At 43.2% G+C, this 16,731-nt stretch overlaps 2 protein-coding genes and 1 long non-coding RNA gene across 3 annotated transcripts in view; all 3 read right to left on the reverse strand.

The window, feature by feature from the left end:
* Positions 1 to 15,762, reverse strand: part of VSIG4 (V-set and immunoglobulin domain containing 4) — a 37,148-nt gene extending 21,386 nt beyond the window's left edge. The window contains exons 1-3 of the mRNA XM_080989876.1: positions 14,064 to 15,762; positions 11,585 to 12,079; positions 9,951 to 11,376 (exon numbers count right to left, since the gene is read on the reverse strand). Coding sequence (XP_080846002.1) covers positions 9,951 to 10,134 — 184 coding nt within the window. The 5' untranslated portion in view covers positions 10,135 to 11,376; positions 11,585 to 12,079; positions 14,064 to 15,762. The remainder of the gene's footprint in view (positions 1 to 9,950; positions 11,377 to 11,584; positions 12,080 to 14,063) is intronic.
* Positions 2,283 to 7,763, reverse strand: LOC308468099. Its single transcript, XR_013981471.1, has 2 exons — positions 7,706 to 7,763; positions 2,283 to 2,488 (listed from the first exon to the last, which is right to left on the reverse strand). It is a non-coding gene; the product is annotated as an uncharacterized lncRNA (long non-coding RNA).
* Positions 9,453 to 13,193, reverse strand: LOC308468018 (tigger transposable element-derived protein 1-like). The gene is made up of 2 exons (XM_080989930.1): positions 12,020 to 13,193; positions 9,453 to 9,489 (listed from the first exon to the last, which is right to left on the reverse strand). The coding sequence occupies exon 1, from the start codon at positions 13,126 to 13,128 to the stop codon at positions 12,025 to 12,027; it is 1,104 nt and encodes a 367-aa protein (XP_080846056.1). The 5' UTR covers positions 13,129 to 13,193; the 3' UTR covers positions 9,453 to 9,489; positions 12,020 to 12,024.
* Positions 15,763 to 16,731: the final 969 nt, after the last annotated feature.

A 16,731-nucleotide genomic window follows, 5' to 3' on the forward strand; every position in this document is an offset into this window, starting at 1 on the left:
CAACTCCTGCTCTAAAACATGATTCTGCTTAACGTAGCCTGGCGGGGTCTCCTCATCTAAGAACGAATGGCTTCCTGGGGATGAGGGTAGCTCAGTGGCAGAGCACCTGCTTTGCATGCAGAAGGTCCCGGGTTCAATCCCCAGTAGTATCTCCAAATAAGGCCAGGAGAGACCCCTGCCTGAAACCCTGGAGAGCTGCTGCAAGTCAGTGTAGACAATACTAAACTAGATGGACTAGTGAGCAGACTCAATAAAAGGCAACTGTTTATGCTGCTAAGTTAATAGACATCTGAATATTTATGAGCATCAATTAATGTTATGTTCCATCTAAAGCAAAACTACACTGTATTAGAATCATTTTTAGGGGAGCAGCAAAATAGATATAGTCTTCCCATGCGCCTTGGGTGGGTGGGGGGTAAAAATGAGTTGCATATACAGTGGTACCTCGGTTTTCAAACGTTAATGAACATTTCAAATGTTGACGAACATTTCGGTTTTCGAACGCCGTAAACCCGGAAGTAAATGCTTCAGTTTTTGAACATGCCTTGGAAGTTGAACATGCCACACACCTTCTATACTGAGTTTTCCATATTGAGGCTCCTGTATCGAGTTTTCAGTTTTCAAACATTTCGGAACTCGAAACAGTCTTCCAGAACGGATTACATTCAACAGTCGAGGTACCACTGTATTGATAAAAAGTGCTGTGGGAACCAGCACAAAATTGCTTCAGTAGGCAAAACAACCCCCCCCCCCCCCAAAAAAAACAACAATTTGATTTTGTGCTCCTTTCTTCCTCTTCTCATCAGGTTTAGCCTTTACATACAATATAATCTATTTGTGGATTTTATTGTTAAAATCACCGGCATGACTGGTGGTGAGGGTTTCTGTGAGTACAGCACTCCAGTATTGGGGAAAAGGATTGCATTTTTATTCTTTGTGACACAAGGTAGTCCTATTCAGAATAGGCCAATTGAAGTTTATGGGCAATACAGTCGATCTGCCTCTGAGTGGAACTTAGTTGAATACAACCCACATTCTTTAACATTGCCAGAAGAAGACCAAACATGATGAAGTCCCGCAGAACCAGCAGTCTGGGCATCCTCAACACTACTTCCATAACTAACTCTTTCAGCTCAGGGAAAGACACTGCTGGGCAGCGAGGTGATGAGATCTTGAGGGGCAGGACATGAGATCGCTTGGTGGTCTAAGCTGTTCCCCAAATGGGGGAACATCCTATGTGACTTTGAGCAAGCATACGGCATTCTGCCAAACCCCAGGATGTGGTTGTTTGTTTTACCTACCACTTTACTAAGGAAGATTTCTTACACAGAGTCTGCTTTAAAAAAAAAAAATTACTTACAAGGAATTTCCCTTTACAGTCCTACAGAATCTCTGCAGCGACACTTTTAAAAGTGGGAGATATTTAGTTCTGGCCATGGAGAACTTGTGTGAGGCCAAGACCCCCTATCATTGAGGCTTCCCCTTTTGACTATTGGTTATAATGGGTTGGATCATGCACTCTGCTGTCTCTTGCTCAGAAGTAACTCATACGTACCCTCATTCCGCTTGACCTCTCAGTCCTGCGGAGTGAGGATGAATTGAAATCTGAAGATCCTGAAAATCAGACAGCGGAGGTGTGGATTACGGAAAACAAGGACCAGGCCTCTAGCGCTGACGTGTCCTCAAGGACGTGGAAAAATCAGATTCAAATATCCTTAAATCTGCTCAAGCCAAGCTTTAATTACTTATCTAGCTTCAGTCAGTGTCAGGCTTTGCAAGGCTGTTTCCCCCCACCCCCACTTAGTGATGTTGATTATTATTAGAGTTATAATCTCTTGATCTCATTAATCCAAGCAACAGTCCGCTTCCTGAAAGCCGGGTGGTATTTGATCCCCCTTCTGCCCCGGCTCATGGGCATGAATCAATGGGAGTTAGTTTCGCACACCTCCCATAAACGATGGGCAAGCGTCCTTGGCGGATGGGTTGTGTGTCTTGCCATTGTTTTTCTCCACGGTTGCGTGCCACCTGCTTATGCTTGTGATAACTCATTTCATTTCTCTGAGATGGCACACAACGTGTTCCTTGTAATCTCCTTTTTGTGCGGAGAGCTGGAGGTTTATTCAGTGTGCTCCCCACCCCCACTATGGTACCCTCTCTTAATTAAAAATATATATGAGAACATTAAAAGCAACCCCTAATCATCACCACCATCACCATAACAGGATAAAACTCACAACCAGACATCTGCAGCACACTAATAGATTAAATACTGAAACTCCATATGTGTCATATTTCTTATGATTTTACAGACATGCAAGTTATATTATAATGTTCATAAAGTAAAATGTTGTTATAGCTTTCTCTTCCTTTCTTTTATAGGTAAGGCATGATGTCTGTGCGAAAGGGAGATCAGTGGCATGATCATACTATTCCCTTCCAGTCTTTTTTCAGCCGGAACGCAGTTCTGGCCGCTTTCAGGTTGGCACCACTGAAATTTTAAGAGAAAAAGGGTTTGTGCTGAGTTCCGGCACCTCTTTTTTTCTAGAAAAACAGCACCGGAAAACTTAATAAGCTATTTTTTTTAGGTAATTACACTCAGGTGTTAAAAGTCCATTACTCATTATTTCAAGAGATGGCATGAATTTCGACTATGTTAGATAGGACAGCGGCAACAAAAATAGTAACTCTTCCAATAATTCAATTTTGCCAGAATCGACTGAAGGACATTCAGTGAATAGGATGACTCATCCTGCTGAAATGGCTAGGCAGAGCCTTTCAAGTCTTCTGTCTCCGCATCTGGGGGCAGGAGCCATCCCACCCTCCAGTTCTGCTTTGCCCCAATCATCTTGGCAGGTCCCCTTTCCCCTGTAAGGAAATTTTTTCCTTACTTTGTACCACTAACTGTGGCTTTTTTTCCTTAGGTTTTTGATACAGCCTGGAAAGCTGAATGAGCTAATTATCATAAGACTATATTAGTTTCCAGGGTGGTATATATAGTATATATTATTATAGATGAGGGGTGGGGGCCTGAAGGAAGAAGATGGCTGCTTAAACAGAGCTGTAGCTGGTGGAGGTGGGGGTGGGGGCTAGCTGTTGTTTTTTCTTGCCCCGGGTGAAGCCTCCACCACCTTCTGTCCTTTTTTTGAAACAGGATCTTTTGTTATGATTAAATGGCAAGTCCACAAGCACTTTGGAGTATTGCTTGCTTCTAATACAGCTGTTCTAATTTCTCTCTCTGTGTGTGTTAGGATCTAGAGGACAACATACATGTTTACACCATGTGAATACATAAAGAGGGCATACAATCAGCTATAAAAACTGAGATTTGTTTATACTGCAGATAAAATACTTGCAATGAAAGAAATGTGATGCTTCTATTCTTTATTCTTTTATTTTATTCCTTAGATTCTTAAACTGCAACCCTTTACAGTGGTATCTTGGTTCTCAAACGCCTTGATTCTCAAACACCGAAAACCTGGAAGTAAGTGTTCCGGTTTTCAAACAATTTTTGGAAGCCAAACATCCGATGTGGCTGTCGGCTTTGTTTCCAGGGCACCTGCACCAATCAGAAGCTGTGCCTTGGTTTTTGAACATTTTGGAAGTCAAACGGGCTTCTTGAACAGATTAGGTTTGGTGCTTTTGTTTTTGCTATTTATTTTGCATTTTTGTTTTTTGAGGCCTTTTTGTTTAATTTGTTTTTGTGACTGTGTAGAACCCAGTTCAGCTACTGATTGATTGATTGATTGATTGTGTGACTGCGGAAATGGATAAAAGCCCCCATTCAAACAGTGACTATCATCAGTGCAGCTAAGAAAAAAAAATAATTTAATTTTTTTATCATCTACAATACTGTCTTATTTATTTTATAGTACAGGACAGTGGAACCTCGGGTTACATACCGTCCTCCTTATGAACACTTTGGGTAACGAACTCTGCTAATCCGGAAGATGCTCCTGTTTGCGAACTTTGCCGCGGGATGTGAGCAGAAGTTGCGCGCCGGCAGCATGGCAGCAGCGGGAGGCGCCATTAGCGAAAGCGCGACTCAGGTTATGAACGGTTTCGGGTTAAGAACAGACCTCCGGAACAAATTAAGTTTGTAACCGGAAGTACCACTGTACATTGATTATTGCTTTCATTTTATGGATCAATGGTCTCGTTAGATAGTAAAATTCATGTTAAATTGCTGTTTTAGGGGTTGTTTTTAAAAGTCAGGAATGGATTAATCCATTTTGTATTACTTTCTATGGGAAAGTGCGCCTTGGTTTTGGAACACTTTGGTTTTGGAACGGACTTCCAGAACGGATTAAATTTGAGAACCAAGGTACCACTGTACATGTCTACTCAAAGTAAGTCCCACTGAATTCAATGGAGGCAACTGTGTAAAGATTGTGCAGTCTTATACTGCAACCATAAGCATTTTTTAATCAGAAGTACGGTAAGTCCCACTGAGTTCAATAAGACTTATTCAGATAGACGATTGCTGCACATGGAAGCTCTACTTTTGACAAACAATTTACTTTTACTGGAAAGGATGCTCATTTGCCCTTTGGTCATACAGTCATAATACTTCTTAGGATTCCTCAAATGATCAACTACTCTCTGAGAAAATATACTTAAGGTTGCCTACTTTTTTACGCCCTTTAAAAACAAATGTGTTGGGGGGGGGTGCGTGTATGCAAATGTGTGTGTGACAGACTGAGTCTTTGACTCTGGTGAAAGAAAGCCTAGTTTTGTCCCTGGCTTAAACTCTAAGTTCTGTTTGAAGGCCCAGAAAAACAGCTTGGAGCAAAAGCCCCCACTGTCTAAAAAAGCCCAAACCTTGAAGAAAGTAGAGTGGAATGCAAAAGGATGCAGGAAAGCTGAAAATAAAAGACATCACTGAATTCTTCCTGCCACAAGATAGAAAGCTGGGAGAACTAATAGGAGGCGAGAAATAGACTCTTTAGAAATTAATAACACTAGTCAACCTCTTATACATGAAAACGCTTTTAGAGGTCAAAACTCTATACTTTTGGCAAACAGATGTAAAAAGCAATGGCACAAATCACATTCTGAGAAGATGTCTCTCCTTAAGACATCTGCTCAGAATTTGCTTTGCAATCTCCAAATAAAAAAAGATACCCTCAATTTCTTAGAAAATTTAGCCATACCATCAACAACTCATGATGAGAAAACCTTTTAAGATAGCCCCATCTCCCTAGAAGAAATTGACAATGTTCTTAAAACATTGAAACCACATAAATCTCTGCTCACTTCTGAGTTTTATAAACAATTTTGAAGAAATGTTATTAACATATATTGTCCACCTATTTATTGACTTAGCAAGAGGAGCCCCTCCTCTCCAAAACATGGTACAACTCCACAACTGTACCTATTCCAAAACTATTTAAAGACCAACAGAAGGTAGAATCTTTCTGGCCAATCTATCTGATTAATCAGGATTATAAAATCTTTATGTCCATGCTAGTCAACACTATTTTACCACCAATCTCCAAAAAAAAAAATTAAAAAAATTCAAAAAAAAATTCACATAACTTATAGACATTCGATTCCGTCACACAAAGCTTAGATTAATTATAACAATAAGCCTTTATTCAAAACACCGTCCTGCTTGTATGGCGGACAATTCTGCAAAATTAGAAAAAAAAAATGGAGCAAAACTCATTTTACCCTCCCTGACAGATTAGCAACAGTAAAAATTATGATCCTACCCAAACTGGTGTTTCTATTCCAACCACCCCCCAAGTCAGTTCCCACTCAATCAGATACAAAAGTCTTTTCCTTCAAAGTACCCAGAAGAAATGCTCTTAAAAGCAGTTGTTATTGCCACTCCCCTTAAAGAATGAGTGGTAGATCCCCTAGAAGGATCCTTCCCCAGTGTCCCATATGCCTGAGTGATACAGAATTCAAGCCATCTAGAAAACAGAGGATGAAGACACCCTTTTCTCCTTAAATGGACCTAAGTAAGACATACAGGGACCCTACCTTGCAGAACTCTAGTGCTCTGCTTAAAAAAAAAGAAAAAAAGAGTAGGGCATGTCTTACATCTAGGGAATACCATCTACATCCTCGACTGCATAAGGGACTAAGAAAGAAAGAAAGAAAGAAAGAAAGAAAGAAAGAAAGAAAGCACCTGGTCTTGGGTTCTATGAAAAACTGAATTAATTTTGGGCATGAAAAAGAAGGGGTTGGGAAGAACACAACTTTATCCTGGTGGGAAAACAATGAGTTGAAGATCAGAGGACAAGGCCCTCGACTCTGAATACCTATGAGCAGAAGTCATGGCTAGTAAGAAAACAGTTTTCAAAGTTAAAAACTTAAAGTACTTAAGGGCTCAAAAGGAGGACACATGGAGTCAAGAAACAAGGAAGGAGATTCTGACAAAACATCAGGAAGAACTTTCTGAATGTTAAAGCTGTTGGCCATGAAACAGACTCCCACAAGAGGTGGTGGACTCTCCTTCTTGGAGGTTTTTAAGCAGAGGTTGGAGGGCCACCTGTCATGGAAGCTTTAGCTGAGATTCCTGCATTGCAGGGGGTTGGACTAGATGACCCCACGGGATCCCTTCCAGCTCTACAATTAAATGATTCTATGAACAGACAAAGCTAGCATTTGGAAATTACATAACAGTAGTTACATTTTTATTCAAACCAAGAGAACAAAAACATATTAAGCCACTCTGAGTCTAAGAGAAAGCAGAGGAAAAAAATGAGGTGGGTTAATGTTCTCCAGTCCACTCTTCAAACTGAAATTAACAGTAAGTATCCAATTTTCCTCTTTTGCCAGAGTGGATTGGAGTAGATGAAGTGAATAAGTGGCTGCAGAGCATTATTCCCTCAGGACAGGGTGGGATTCTTCTGCCTCAAAACCAAATATGAACAAACCTTTGTAGCACCTTTCTACGAAAAGCAACAAGGCCAGTCACATTCACACCATGCATTTAAAGCCCTATGATACCACTTGAATTCTCAGAGCTTCCCTCAGAGAATTCTGGGAACTGGAGTGGTGGATGCTGAGAACTGTAGCCACTTCTCAGCATCCTTAGTAAACCATCAGCCAACATCCCAGCAAACCTATCAGGGTAAATGCTAATTGAATAGACAACATTGTCTGATCTCTGCGCAAACAAATCTGGATGAATGTTCAATCAACAGGATGTCTAAAAGTGGCTGTGGTGAAGCAGGGCAGGGGGGCAGAGGGTAGCCCAGACCCTCACTGACAGATATTTTTGAAGGTACAGTGGTGCCCCGCAAGACGAATGCCTCGCAAGACGGAAAACCCGCTAGACGAAAGGGTTTTCCGTTTTTGAGTTGCTTCGCAGGACGAATTTCCCTATGGGCTTGCTTCGCAAGATGAAAATGTCTTGCGAGTCTTGAGATTTTTTTCGCTCCCCCCCCCTTTTTCTAAGCCACTAAGCCTTTAATAGCCTTTTAGCAGCTAATCCGCTAAGCCGATAAGCCTTTAATAGCCGCTAAACCGCTAATAGCGCTAATCCGCTAAGCGCTAATAGGGTTGCTTCGCAAGACGAAAAAACCGCTAGACGAAGACACTCGCGGAACGGATTAATTTCGTCTTGCGAGGCACCACTGTATACAATACGCCTCTGTGCACAATGAGCTTGTTTCTCCTACCCCTGTATTAACCTGTCTCCTGGATACTCCCTGAGCCCTTTCAATCTACACATCCTATATATTCATTCACATACCCCATCATAATAAAAGCATGGCCTGTTAAATAAGGAAGCCCTCTGTGAAGGACAGGTCATGGGTCTGCTTCCTGGTGACCCAGCTACTAGTAAGAGTTGGTGAGACCATTAGCCAGGTGAGTGAGAGTGACAGTTTGATGCCGGCAGTTTAATAGTCAGATAGGGACTTTTGGCCTAGTTGGACAGAAGGGGTCTATGGCTAATCCTCCCAGGTCCAATACCTTTTCTCCTTGTTCCATAGATGTGCCATAGGTTTGTTCTGAAACTGGGTCTCAGTTAGAATTAGGGATTGTCTTTTTTTTTTTTAATAAAATATTTATTCAAATTTTAAGGTTACAGAAAAAGAAAAAAGTAAAAAAAGAAAAACAAATCCCATACATCCTACAAATCACATACATCCTACAAAAAAAAAAAAAACACAATACAAAGGCAAATACACAAGACAAAAAATCACAATAAAAAAAATAACAAAAGAAAAATTCAACTTAAACCATTAAAACCGTTTTCTCATTTACTTATTTCCGTGACTTCCTCTCACTTCTCTGCTTTGTATTCTAATTCAAATCGTATCTCCAGCAAATCCTTCTAACCTTCTTTTCATTAGCTTATTTTGACATTCGAAAATATTTAATTCTCCTCTATCTTTTATTTTACACTTCATATTTACTTATTCCATTATACTCTGTCTGCCAATACGGTCTAATATTCTTCTCCAACCTTTTCTAACATTCTTTTATATTACAGTATTTCTGAAGATATATTTTAAATTTTTTCCAATCTTCTTCGATCGACCCTTCTTCTTGATCTCGAATTCTGCCAGTCATCTCAGCCAGTTCCATATAGTCTATGACTTTTCTCTGCCATTCTTCCCGGGTAGGCAATTCTTGTGTCTTCCAGTATTTCCCAATGAGTATTCTTGCTGCTGCTGTTGCATACATAAAAAAATTCCTGTCTTCCCTTCGCACCAATTGACCGACCATGCCCAGGAGGAAGGCCTCTGGTTTCTTCAAGAAAGTATATTTCAATACCTTTTTTAGTTCATTATATATCATTTCCCAGAAGGCCTTTAGAATTAGGGATTGTCTGTGGGTAGACAAGACTGAACAATTTGAGTGGGGTTAGCCTAGGCAGGACACACCAATTTTGATTCCCTGACAGAAGGGTTAGGATTCTAGAAGGGTATGGGAGTGTTTATTTGGGTAGTACAAGTCAATAGTCATTCTAGAAACAATTTAACCATCCAGTGACAAGTTTAAAATGTGACGTTAAGAATAACCCTAAATATCTCTGCAAAGTGTTTGTTTGAAACAAAGGGCTGCTGCACAGCTCCAGCTGTCCTGTGCTTTCCTGCTTGTCCCTTGCTTCTAGATGTGGGTCCAAGTGATTTTGCACATGCCTTGCAGCTTTCCCCTGGAAAACACATTCTTTACCACCGAATTGCAAGAAAAAGCCATCCATGGAGAACTCAATTGCTGTTTGGTCCAATTCAGCTGTAATTCACAGGTTTCCCCTGGGGAAATGGTAGAACAAGCAGAGGTGCGGATGAGCCCTAGAGTGTTGTGCTTTTCAAAAGTAACCACTAAGCTATAAGCTCGTTGAGCGTAAACTCTAAAAGTTCCTTATCCTTATTTAGATTGTCAGGGTGAGGAAAAGTAGTCACAAGTTCCCCTTCAGATAATGATAATACCGTGCTGCTATTAAACATAAACACAACCACAAACAGTTCCTTGAAGGCTCCATCAAGCACCTCTTGCCCCTGAATTGTGCAGGCTGGTCCGTGAGACCTGCAGGTATAGGGCCGGATACAAATTAAATGAATAAAAATAAATTAAATACAGGAAGAACGGTTTAAAAATCAGTGCTTTAATTTTGATCCCCCCCCCTCGCTTTCCCTTTTTCCTTGTGTATCATGTTTCTCTAGATTGTAATCTTGCAGGTGGGGACTGTCTTGTTTTAATCATATGAAAGCCACTCTGATAACCCTTTTGGGTTGGTACCAAATACTCCAAAGGAGTAAATAAAATAATTTTCTGCAGGGGAACAAGTCACCCCATACAACCTACAGGAAAATTTATGCTGCCAAATTTTGAATGACCTAACCAGCCTGCTGTGTTATCGCATTCTCAAGTGGCAGGGGAAACCGGGTAAAAGGGGAGACTCTTCCAAGGCTGCACTCATAACTCCTGAGCTGTTCTACTGTATATGCAGCCTACCAGCAGCTCAGTAAACTTCCTTTTTCAAGTACCTTGGATCCCGAACGCCTTCGTACTCAGACGTCTTGGCTCCCGAACACCGCAAAGCCAGAAGTGAGTGTTCTGGTTTGTGAACGTTCTTTGGAACCCAAATATCCAACGGGGCTTCTGCAGCTTCTGATTGGTTGCAGGAGCTTCCTGCAGCCAATCCGAAGCTGCACTTTGGTTTCCGAACATTTTTTAATTCGAACGGACTTCTGGAATGGATTCTGTTCGACTTCTAAGGTACGACTGTATTGCCTTGGGGCAGGGCTGCTGTTATGTATTGGGTTTAACACATTTTATGTTACACGGCGCGTTCTAACGAATCGTATAAGCGTTGGTAGACGAACATTCTAATGGCAAGTAAGCGCATGCACTTTCAACTGTCAACTGTCAACAATGGTCAGTTAATACTCGGCTTTATTATTGTGTTGTCCAGTCAGTTCGGTTCTTGTTTTCCTATGAGTGAGCTGTTGTCACTCCCAATTGTTGAATAAGCGTATTTGAGGAACTTATACTGCCTTGGGCTTCTGACTTTTTCCGAACATTTAACATTGGCAACAAAGGTGGGATTGATGAGCTCCCGCAGGCTGCCAGAGGCCCAAGAACGCACCACAGCACTGCCACCTGCCGCCTCGCACTAAGCGCGACCTCACCGCCACGCTGGACTCAGCAAATAGTCCCGGAAAAGAGACCGCACCTGCCACGTCTTCACAACCACCCACAATCGCACAAGCGACTGCTCCAGGTCTGAGGATGGCCACCAGTCATAGTCAGCCGCCACCAGATTTTGATATGAGCCATCCTGCAGAATGGCCGCAGTGGCTCCGCCGAATAAGGAGCTACGTCCGACTACAAGGCTTCACTAGGCAGACAAGGCGGATGTGCTACTGATGGTGCTGGGAAGTTCCGCCATCACTCTACTGGAAGGTCTGATGGCACCCAGGGACATGGAGGCATGCACTTTCGATGAGCTGACAAAGGCTATGACAAGACACCTCGTGCCTCAGCCAACTAAGAACCACCGCCGCTACGACTTTGCGCATAGAGAGCAACAAGCACAAGAGTCAGTGAGTGAATACATCACAGTGCTCTGGGCGATTGCAATGTATTGCCAATTCGCTGACATCGGGGGACTTCTTGAAAGATTCATCAGACAGCCGTCTCTGCCACAAGCTGCTGGCAAAAGACGATATCACGATGATGGAAGCAATGAATATGGCCACAGCCTTTGAGAAGGATAATGCCCACAAGGCGGTCCACAACCCACATAAGGAGAACTCACCACATCCAGCGAGACCGGTCGTCTTCCATAGATTCCCACAATGAGGATGTCCACCAAGCTTTGGACTGATCCGACCGACACCACTGCTCCCAAGCTACGAGAGCATCGTCGAACCAGCGATCATCTGACGCACCTTGAGGAACCTGCGCCAGCTTCGGAGAAAACCAAGAGCATCGGACATGCAGATCCTGCGGCTGAAAGACTTACTGGACCAGCCCTTGCATGTGAAGGACATTGCCACCGCAACTGCAAAGCATAGGCTGTTGTCCTGCGTCTTGGACTGGGAGGGGAGGGGGTGGGGGGAAGCTGGGTCAAGAATTTTCATGCTACACAGCCCGCAAGGATGAGCTGTCTACTCACCAAGGATGTGTGTTATGGGTAGCCATGTCATAGTCCGTCCCCCCCCATTAAGGAAAAAAGTCTTAGAAGGGCTGCACGTGTCCCACCCGGGGATTGTCCGGATGGAGGCATTGGCCCGTTAGCTATGTGTGGTCACGGCCAGGCATACAGTGGTGCCTCGCAAGACGAAATTAATTCGTTCCGTGAGTTTTTTCGTCTAGCGAATTTTTCGTCTTGCGAAGCACGAAATCCCATAGGAATGCATTAAAATTCAATTAATGCGTTCCTATGGTCAAAAAAAGTCCAATCAAAGCCAAATTTGGTACAACAAGAGTTAATTAAGTGCTCTTTAAAGTCACACATACTGTAAAGAGCATTTCAAAAATTGAAGGAACAATAAATTAAGTTTCTAAACATGACAGAAAAACATTTAAAAATCAACAAAGTGTACAGTACATTTTCTAAGACTCTGGGGTACCACTCGAAGAAGGTTCCTCTTCCACTCTTTGCTTCTTGCTGAAGAACCTGTCCATGGTCTGCTGCTTCATCCGCCTTTTCAGCACCTCCCTGAAAGGCGACATGACCCTCGTATCAAAAGTGTTCACAAGGTCATGTGCCACGTGCTTGTCAGGGTGGTGCCGCTGTGCAAAAGCCTGCACATCCTTCCACTTCATGCAAATGTCCCTCAGTTCTTTGGAGGACAGCCGTTCCTCAGTTGCTTCCTCCGCTTCCAGCGAGGCCTGCTCCTGCGCAGCCTCTGCCTGCAGTTCGACCAGCTCCTGGGTGGTCAGCTCGTGGTCGTGCTCCTCCACCAGCTCGCTGATGTCCTCCTCTGTGACCTCCAGGCCCATGGTCCTCCCCAAGGCAACAATGTCCTGCACCACTGTTGACTCTGGTGCATCAGAGTCACTTGGTGCCACACAGTCCGGCCACAGGCTGCGCCAAGCGCAATTCAAATTTCTCTGGCTGATCCCGTTCCAGGCCGTGGTGATCATCTTCAAGCAGGTGACGATGTCGAAGTGGTCCTTCCAGAATTCCTGCAGGGTGATGATGGTGCAATCAGTCACCTCGAAGCATCGCCTGAAAAGCTCCTTGGTGTAGAGTTTTTTGAAATTGGCGATGACCTGCTGATCCATCGGCTGGAGCAGTGGCGTGGTGTTAGGCGGCAGGAACATGATTCTCATGAAGCTGAACTCCTCCAACAAGTCCACCTCAAGGCCTTTAGGATGAGCAGGAGCATTGTCCATCAGAAGCAAAGCCTTCAGCGGCAGGTCGTTGTCCAGCAGGTACTGTTTGACAGCAGGGCCAAAAGCATTGACCCAGTCCACAAACAGCACACGTGTGACCCAAGCCTTACTGTTGGATCGCCACATGACACTCAGCTGCTCCTTGTTGACCTTGTGTTTCTTGAAGGCCCATGGGTTCTCCGAGTGGTACACCAGCAGGGGCTTGATCTTCAGGTCGCCACTTTCATTGGCACAGAAGAGCAGGGTCAGAAGGTCCTTCATGGGCTTGTGGCCAGGCAACTTGGCCTCCTCCTGTGTGATGAAAGTCCTTTTGGGCATCCTCTTCCAAAACAGCCCAGTCTCGTCGCAGTTGAAGACCTGCTGTGGAACGTAGCGCTCCGTCTTCACAGCCTCCAGGAACTCCGCTGCAAAGTCTTCAGCCGCAGGAACATCAGAACTGGCAGCCTCTCCATGCCTGACCATGCTGTGGATTCCAGATCTTGCCTTGAACCGGTCAAACCAACCTCTGCTTGCCTTGAAGACTTCGCCTGAGGTTCCTGGCTGTTCCCGGACGAGGTCTGCGTGCAAGGCCTTGGCCTTCTCACAAGGACAGCCGTTCCTCACAGAGAGGCCTCTGACGGCCTCAGTCACTGTGTCCCCTGCACGCTGCTTCTCTTCTAACCAGATGAGCAGCAACTTCTCGACCTCCTCCAGAACAGCTGGGCGGTTCTTCACGATCCTGGTGACTCCCTTGCTGCATCAGTCGCAAGGATCTTCTCCCTCATCTTCAGGATGGTCCCGATGGTCGATGGATTCCTCCCGTACTCCCTGGCGAGGTCTGTCACACGCATTCCACCGTCGTGCTTCCGGATGATCTCCTTCTTCATTTCCAGCATCACCTTCTCCTTCTTCCTCTCGCCGGCCTCTGCAGCAGCAGTCTTCTTGGGTCCCATGGCAGCACAGCTCTTACCTTCGCAAACTCAAAAAAAAAAAAAAAAAAAAAAAAAAAAAAGGAATCAGTGCTTCACATCCAAAAAATTCAAAAGCACCCAGCCACCCACCACACAGAAATTCAAACCCAGAACCAAGTCCTTGAATTCCAAACACCCAACCCAAAATCCAAAAACCCCCAAAAAAGTTTTAAAAGTTTAACTTACCAAATGGCTGCAAAAGAAGTTTTGGAAAAGCTTCAAAAATCACCAAAGTCTTCAAAAACCTCAACTGTTCCCCCAGCCACCCACCCACCACACAGAAATTGCAAACCCCTCCCCAACTGTTGCAAACCCCTCCCCAACTGTTCCCCCAGCCACCCACCACACAGAAATTCAAACCCAGATATTTTTTTGAAAAAAAACAACATGGCCCAATGGTCACAGAAAATCATAAAAATGCATAAAAAAACCACACAAGCTCCCAGATTCTTGCAAACCCGTCCTCAACTGTTCCCGCAGCCACCCACCACACAGAAATTCAAACCCAGAATTTTTTTTGAAAAAAAACAACATGGCCCAATGGTCACAGAAAATCATAAAAATTCAAAAAAAAAACCCGCACAAGCTCCCAGATTCTTGCAAACTCCTCCTCAACTGTTCCCCCAGCCACCCACCACACAGGAATTCAAACCCAGAAATTTTTTTGAAAAAAAACAACATGGCCCAATGGTCACAGAAAATCATAAAAATTAAAAAAAAAACCGCACAAGCTCCCAGATTCTTGCAAACCCCTCCTCAACTGTTCCCCCAGCCACCCACCACACAGAAATTCAAACCCAGAATTTTTTTTGAAAAAAAACAACATGGCCCAATGGTCACAGAAAATCATAAAAATTCAAAAAAAAACCGCACAAGCTCCCAGATTCTTGCAAACTCCTCCTCAACTGTTCCCCCAGCCACCCACCACACAGAAATTCAAACCCAGAATTTTTTTAAAAAAAACAACAACATGGCCCAATGGTCACAGAAAATCATAAAAATTCAAAACAAAAAAACAAAAAAAAACCACACAAGCTCCCAGATTCTTGCAAACCCCTCCTCAACTGTTCCCCCAGCCACCCACCACACAGAAATTCAAACCCAGAAATTTTTTTGAAAAAAAACAACATGGCCCAAAGGTCACAGAAAATCATAAAAATTAAAAAAAAACCCGCACAAGCTCCCAGATTCTTGCAAACCCCTCCTCAACTGTTCCCCCAGCCACCCACCACACAGAAATTCAAACCCAGAAATTTTTTTGAAAAAAAACAACATGGCCCAATGGTCACAGAAAATCATAAAAATTCAAAAAAAACCCGCACAAGCTCCCAGATTCTTGCAAACTCCTCCTCAACTGTTCCCCCAGCCACCCACCACAGAGAAATTCAAACCCAGAATTTTTTTTGAAAAAAAACAACATGGCCCAATGGTCACAGAAAATCATAAAAATTCCAAAAAAAACACACACCACACAAGCTCCCAGATTCTTGCAAACCCCTCCCCAACTGTTCCCCCAGCCACCCACCACACAGAAATTCAAACCCAGAATTTTTTTTGAAAAAAAACAACATGGCCCAATGGTCACAGAAAATCATAAAAATTCAAAAAAAAAACAAACAAACAAAAAAAAAAAAAACACCACACAAACTCCCAGATTCTTGCAAACCCCTCCCCAACTGTTCCCCCAGCCACCCACCACACAGAAATTCAAACCCAGAAATTTTTTTGAAAAAAAAAACATGGCCCAATGGTCACAGAAAATCATAAAAATTCAAAAAAAAAAACCGCACGAGCTCCCAGATTCTTGCAAGCCCCTCCCCAACTGTTCCCCCAGCCACCCACCACACAGAAATTCAAACCCAGAATTTTTTTTGAAAAAAAACAACATGGCCCAATGGTCACAGAAAATCATAAAAATTCAAAAAAAAAACCCGCACAAGCTCCCAGATTCTTGCAAACCCCTCCTCAACTGTTCCCCCAGCCACCCACCGCACAGAAATTCAAACCCAGAATTTTTTTTTTAAAAAAACAACAACATGGCCCAATGGTCACAGAAAATCATAAAAATTCAAAACAACAACAACAACAACAACAAAAAACCACACAAGCTCCCAGATTCTTGCAAAACCCTCCCCAACTGTTCCCCCAGCCACCCACCACACAGAAATTCAAACCCAGAATTTTTTTTGAAAAAAAACAACATGGCCCAATGGTCACAGAAAATCATAAAAATGCATAAAAAAACCACACAAGCTCCCAGATTCTTGCAAACCCCTCCTCAACTGTTCCCCCAGCCACCCACCACACAGAAATTCAAACCCAGAAATTTTTTTTAAAAAAAAACATGGCCCAATGGTCACAGAAAAACATAAAAATTCAAAGAAAAAACAAAAAAACCACACAAGCTTCCAGATTCTTGCAAACCCCTCCTCAACTGTTCCCCCATCCACCCAGCACACAGAAATTCAAACCCAGAAATTTTTTTTTTTAAAAAACAACATGGAAAATCATAAAAATTCAAAAAAACCCCACACAAGCTCCCAGATTCTTGCAAACCCCTCCTCAACTGTTCCCCCAGCCACCCACCACACAGAAATTTAAACCAAGAATTTTTTTTAAAAAAAAAACAGCAGAGTGGCCCAGTGGTCACAAAAAATCATAAAAATGCAGGAAAAAAAAAGTTTCCAGATTCTTGCAAACCCCTCCCCAACACCAAATCCTTGAATTCCAAACACCCCAACCCAAAATCCAACCCCCCCAAAAAAGTTTTAAAAGTTTAACTTACCAAATGGCTGCAAAAGAAGTTTTGGAAAAGCTTCAAAAATCGCGAAAGTCTTCAAAAACCTCAAAAAAGGCTACCACACCGCGTGCTATAAGTTGCTCCTCGAAGTCAAGTCGCAACTGCACCTCTTCCAGCAATGCACCCTGGGTATTAACAGTTTTACGAAAAAGGAAACAAACTTGCAAGACG

The sequence above is a fragment of the Podarcis pityusensis genome (assembly GCF_964106645.2).
Source record: "Podarcis pityusensis genome assembly, chromosome: Z".
In the NCBI taxonomy this organism is placed as follows: Eukaryota; Metazoa; Chordata; class Lepidosauria; order Squamata; family Lacertidae; genus Podarcis; species Podarcis pityusensis.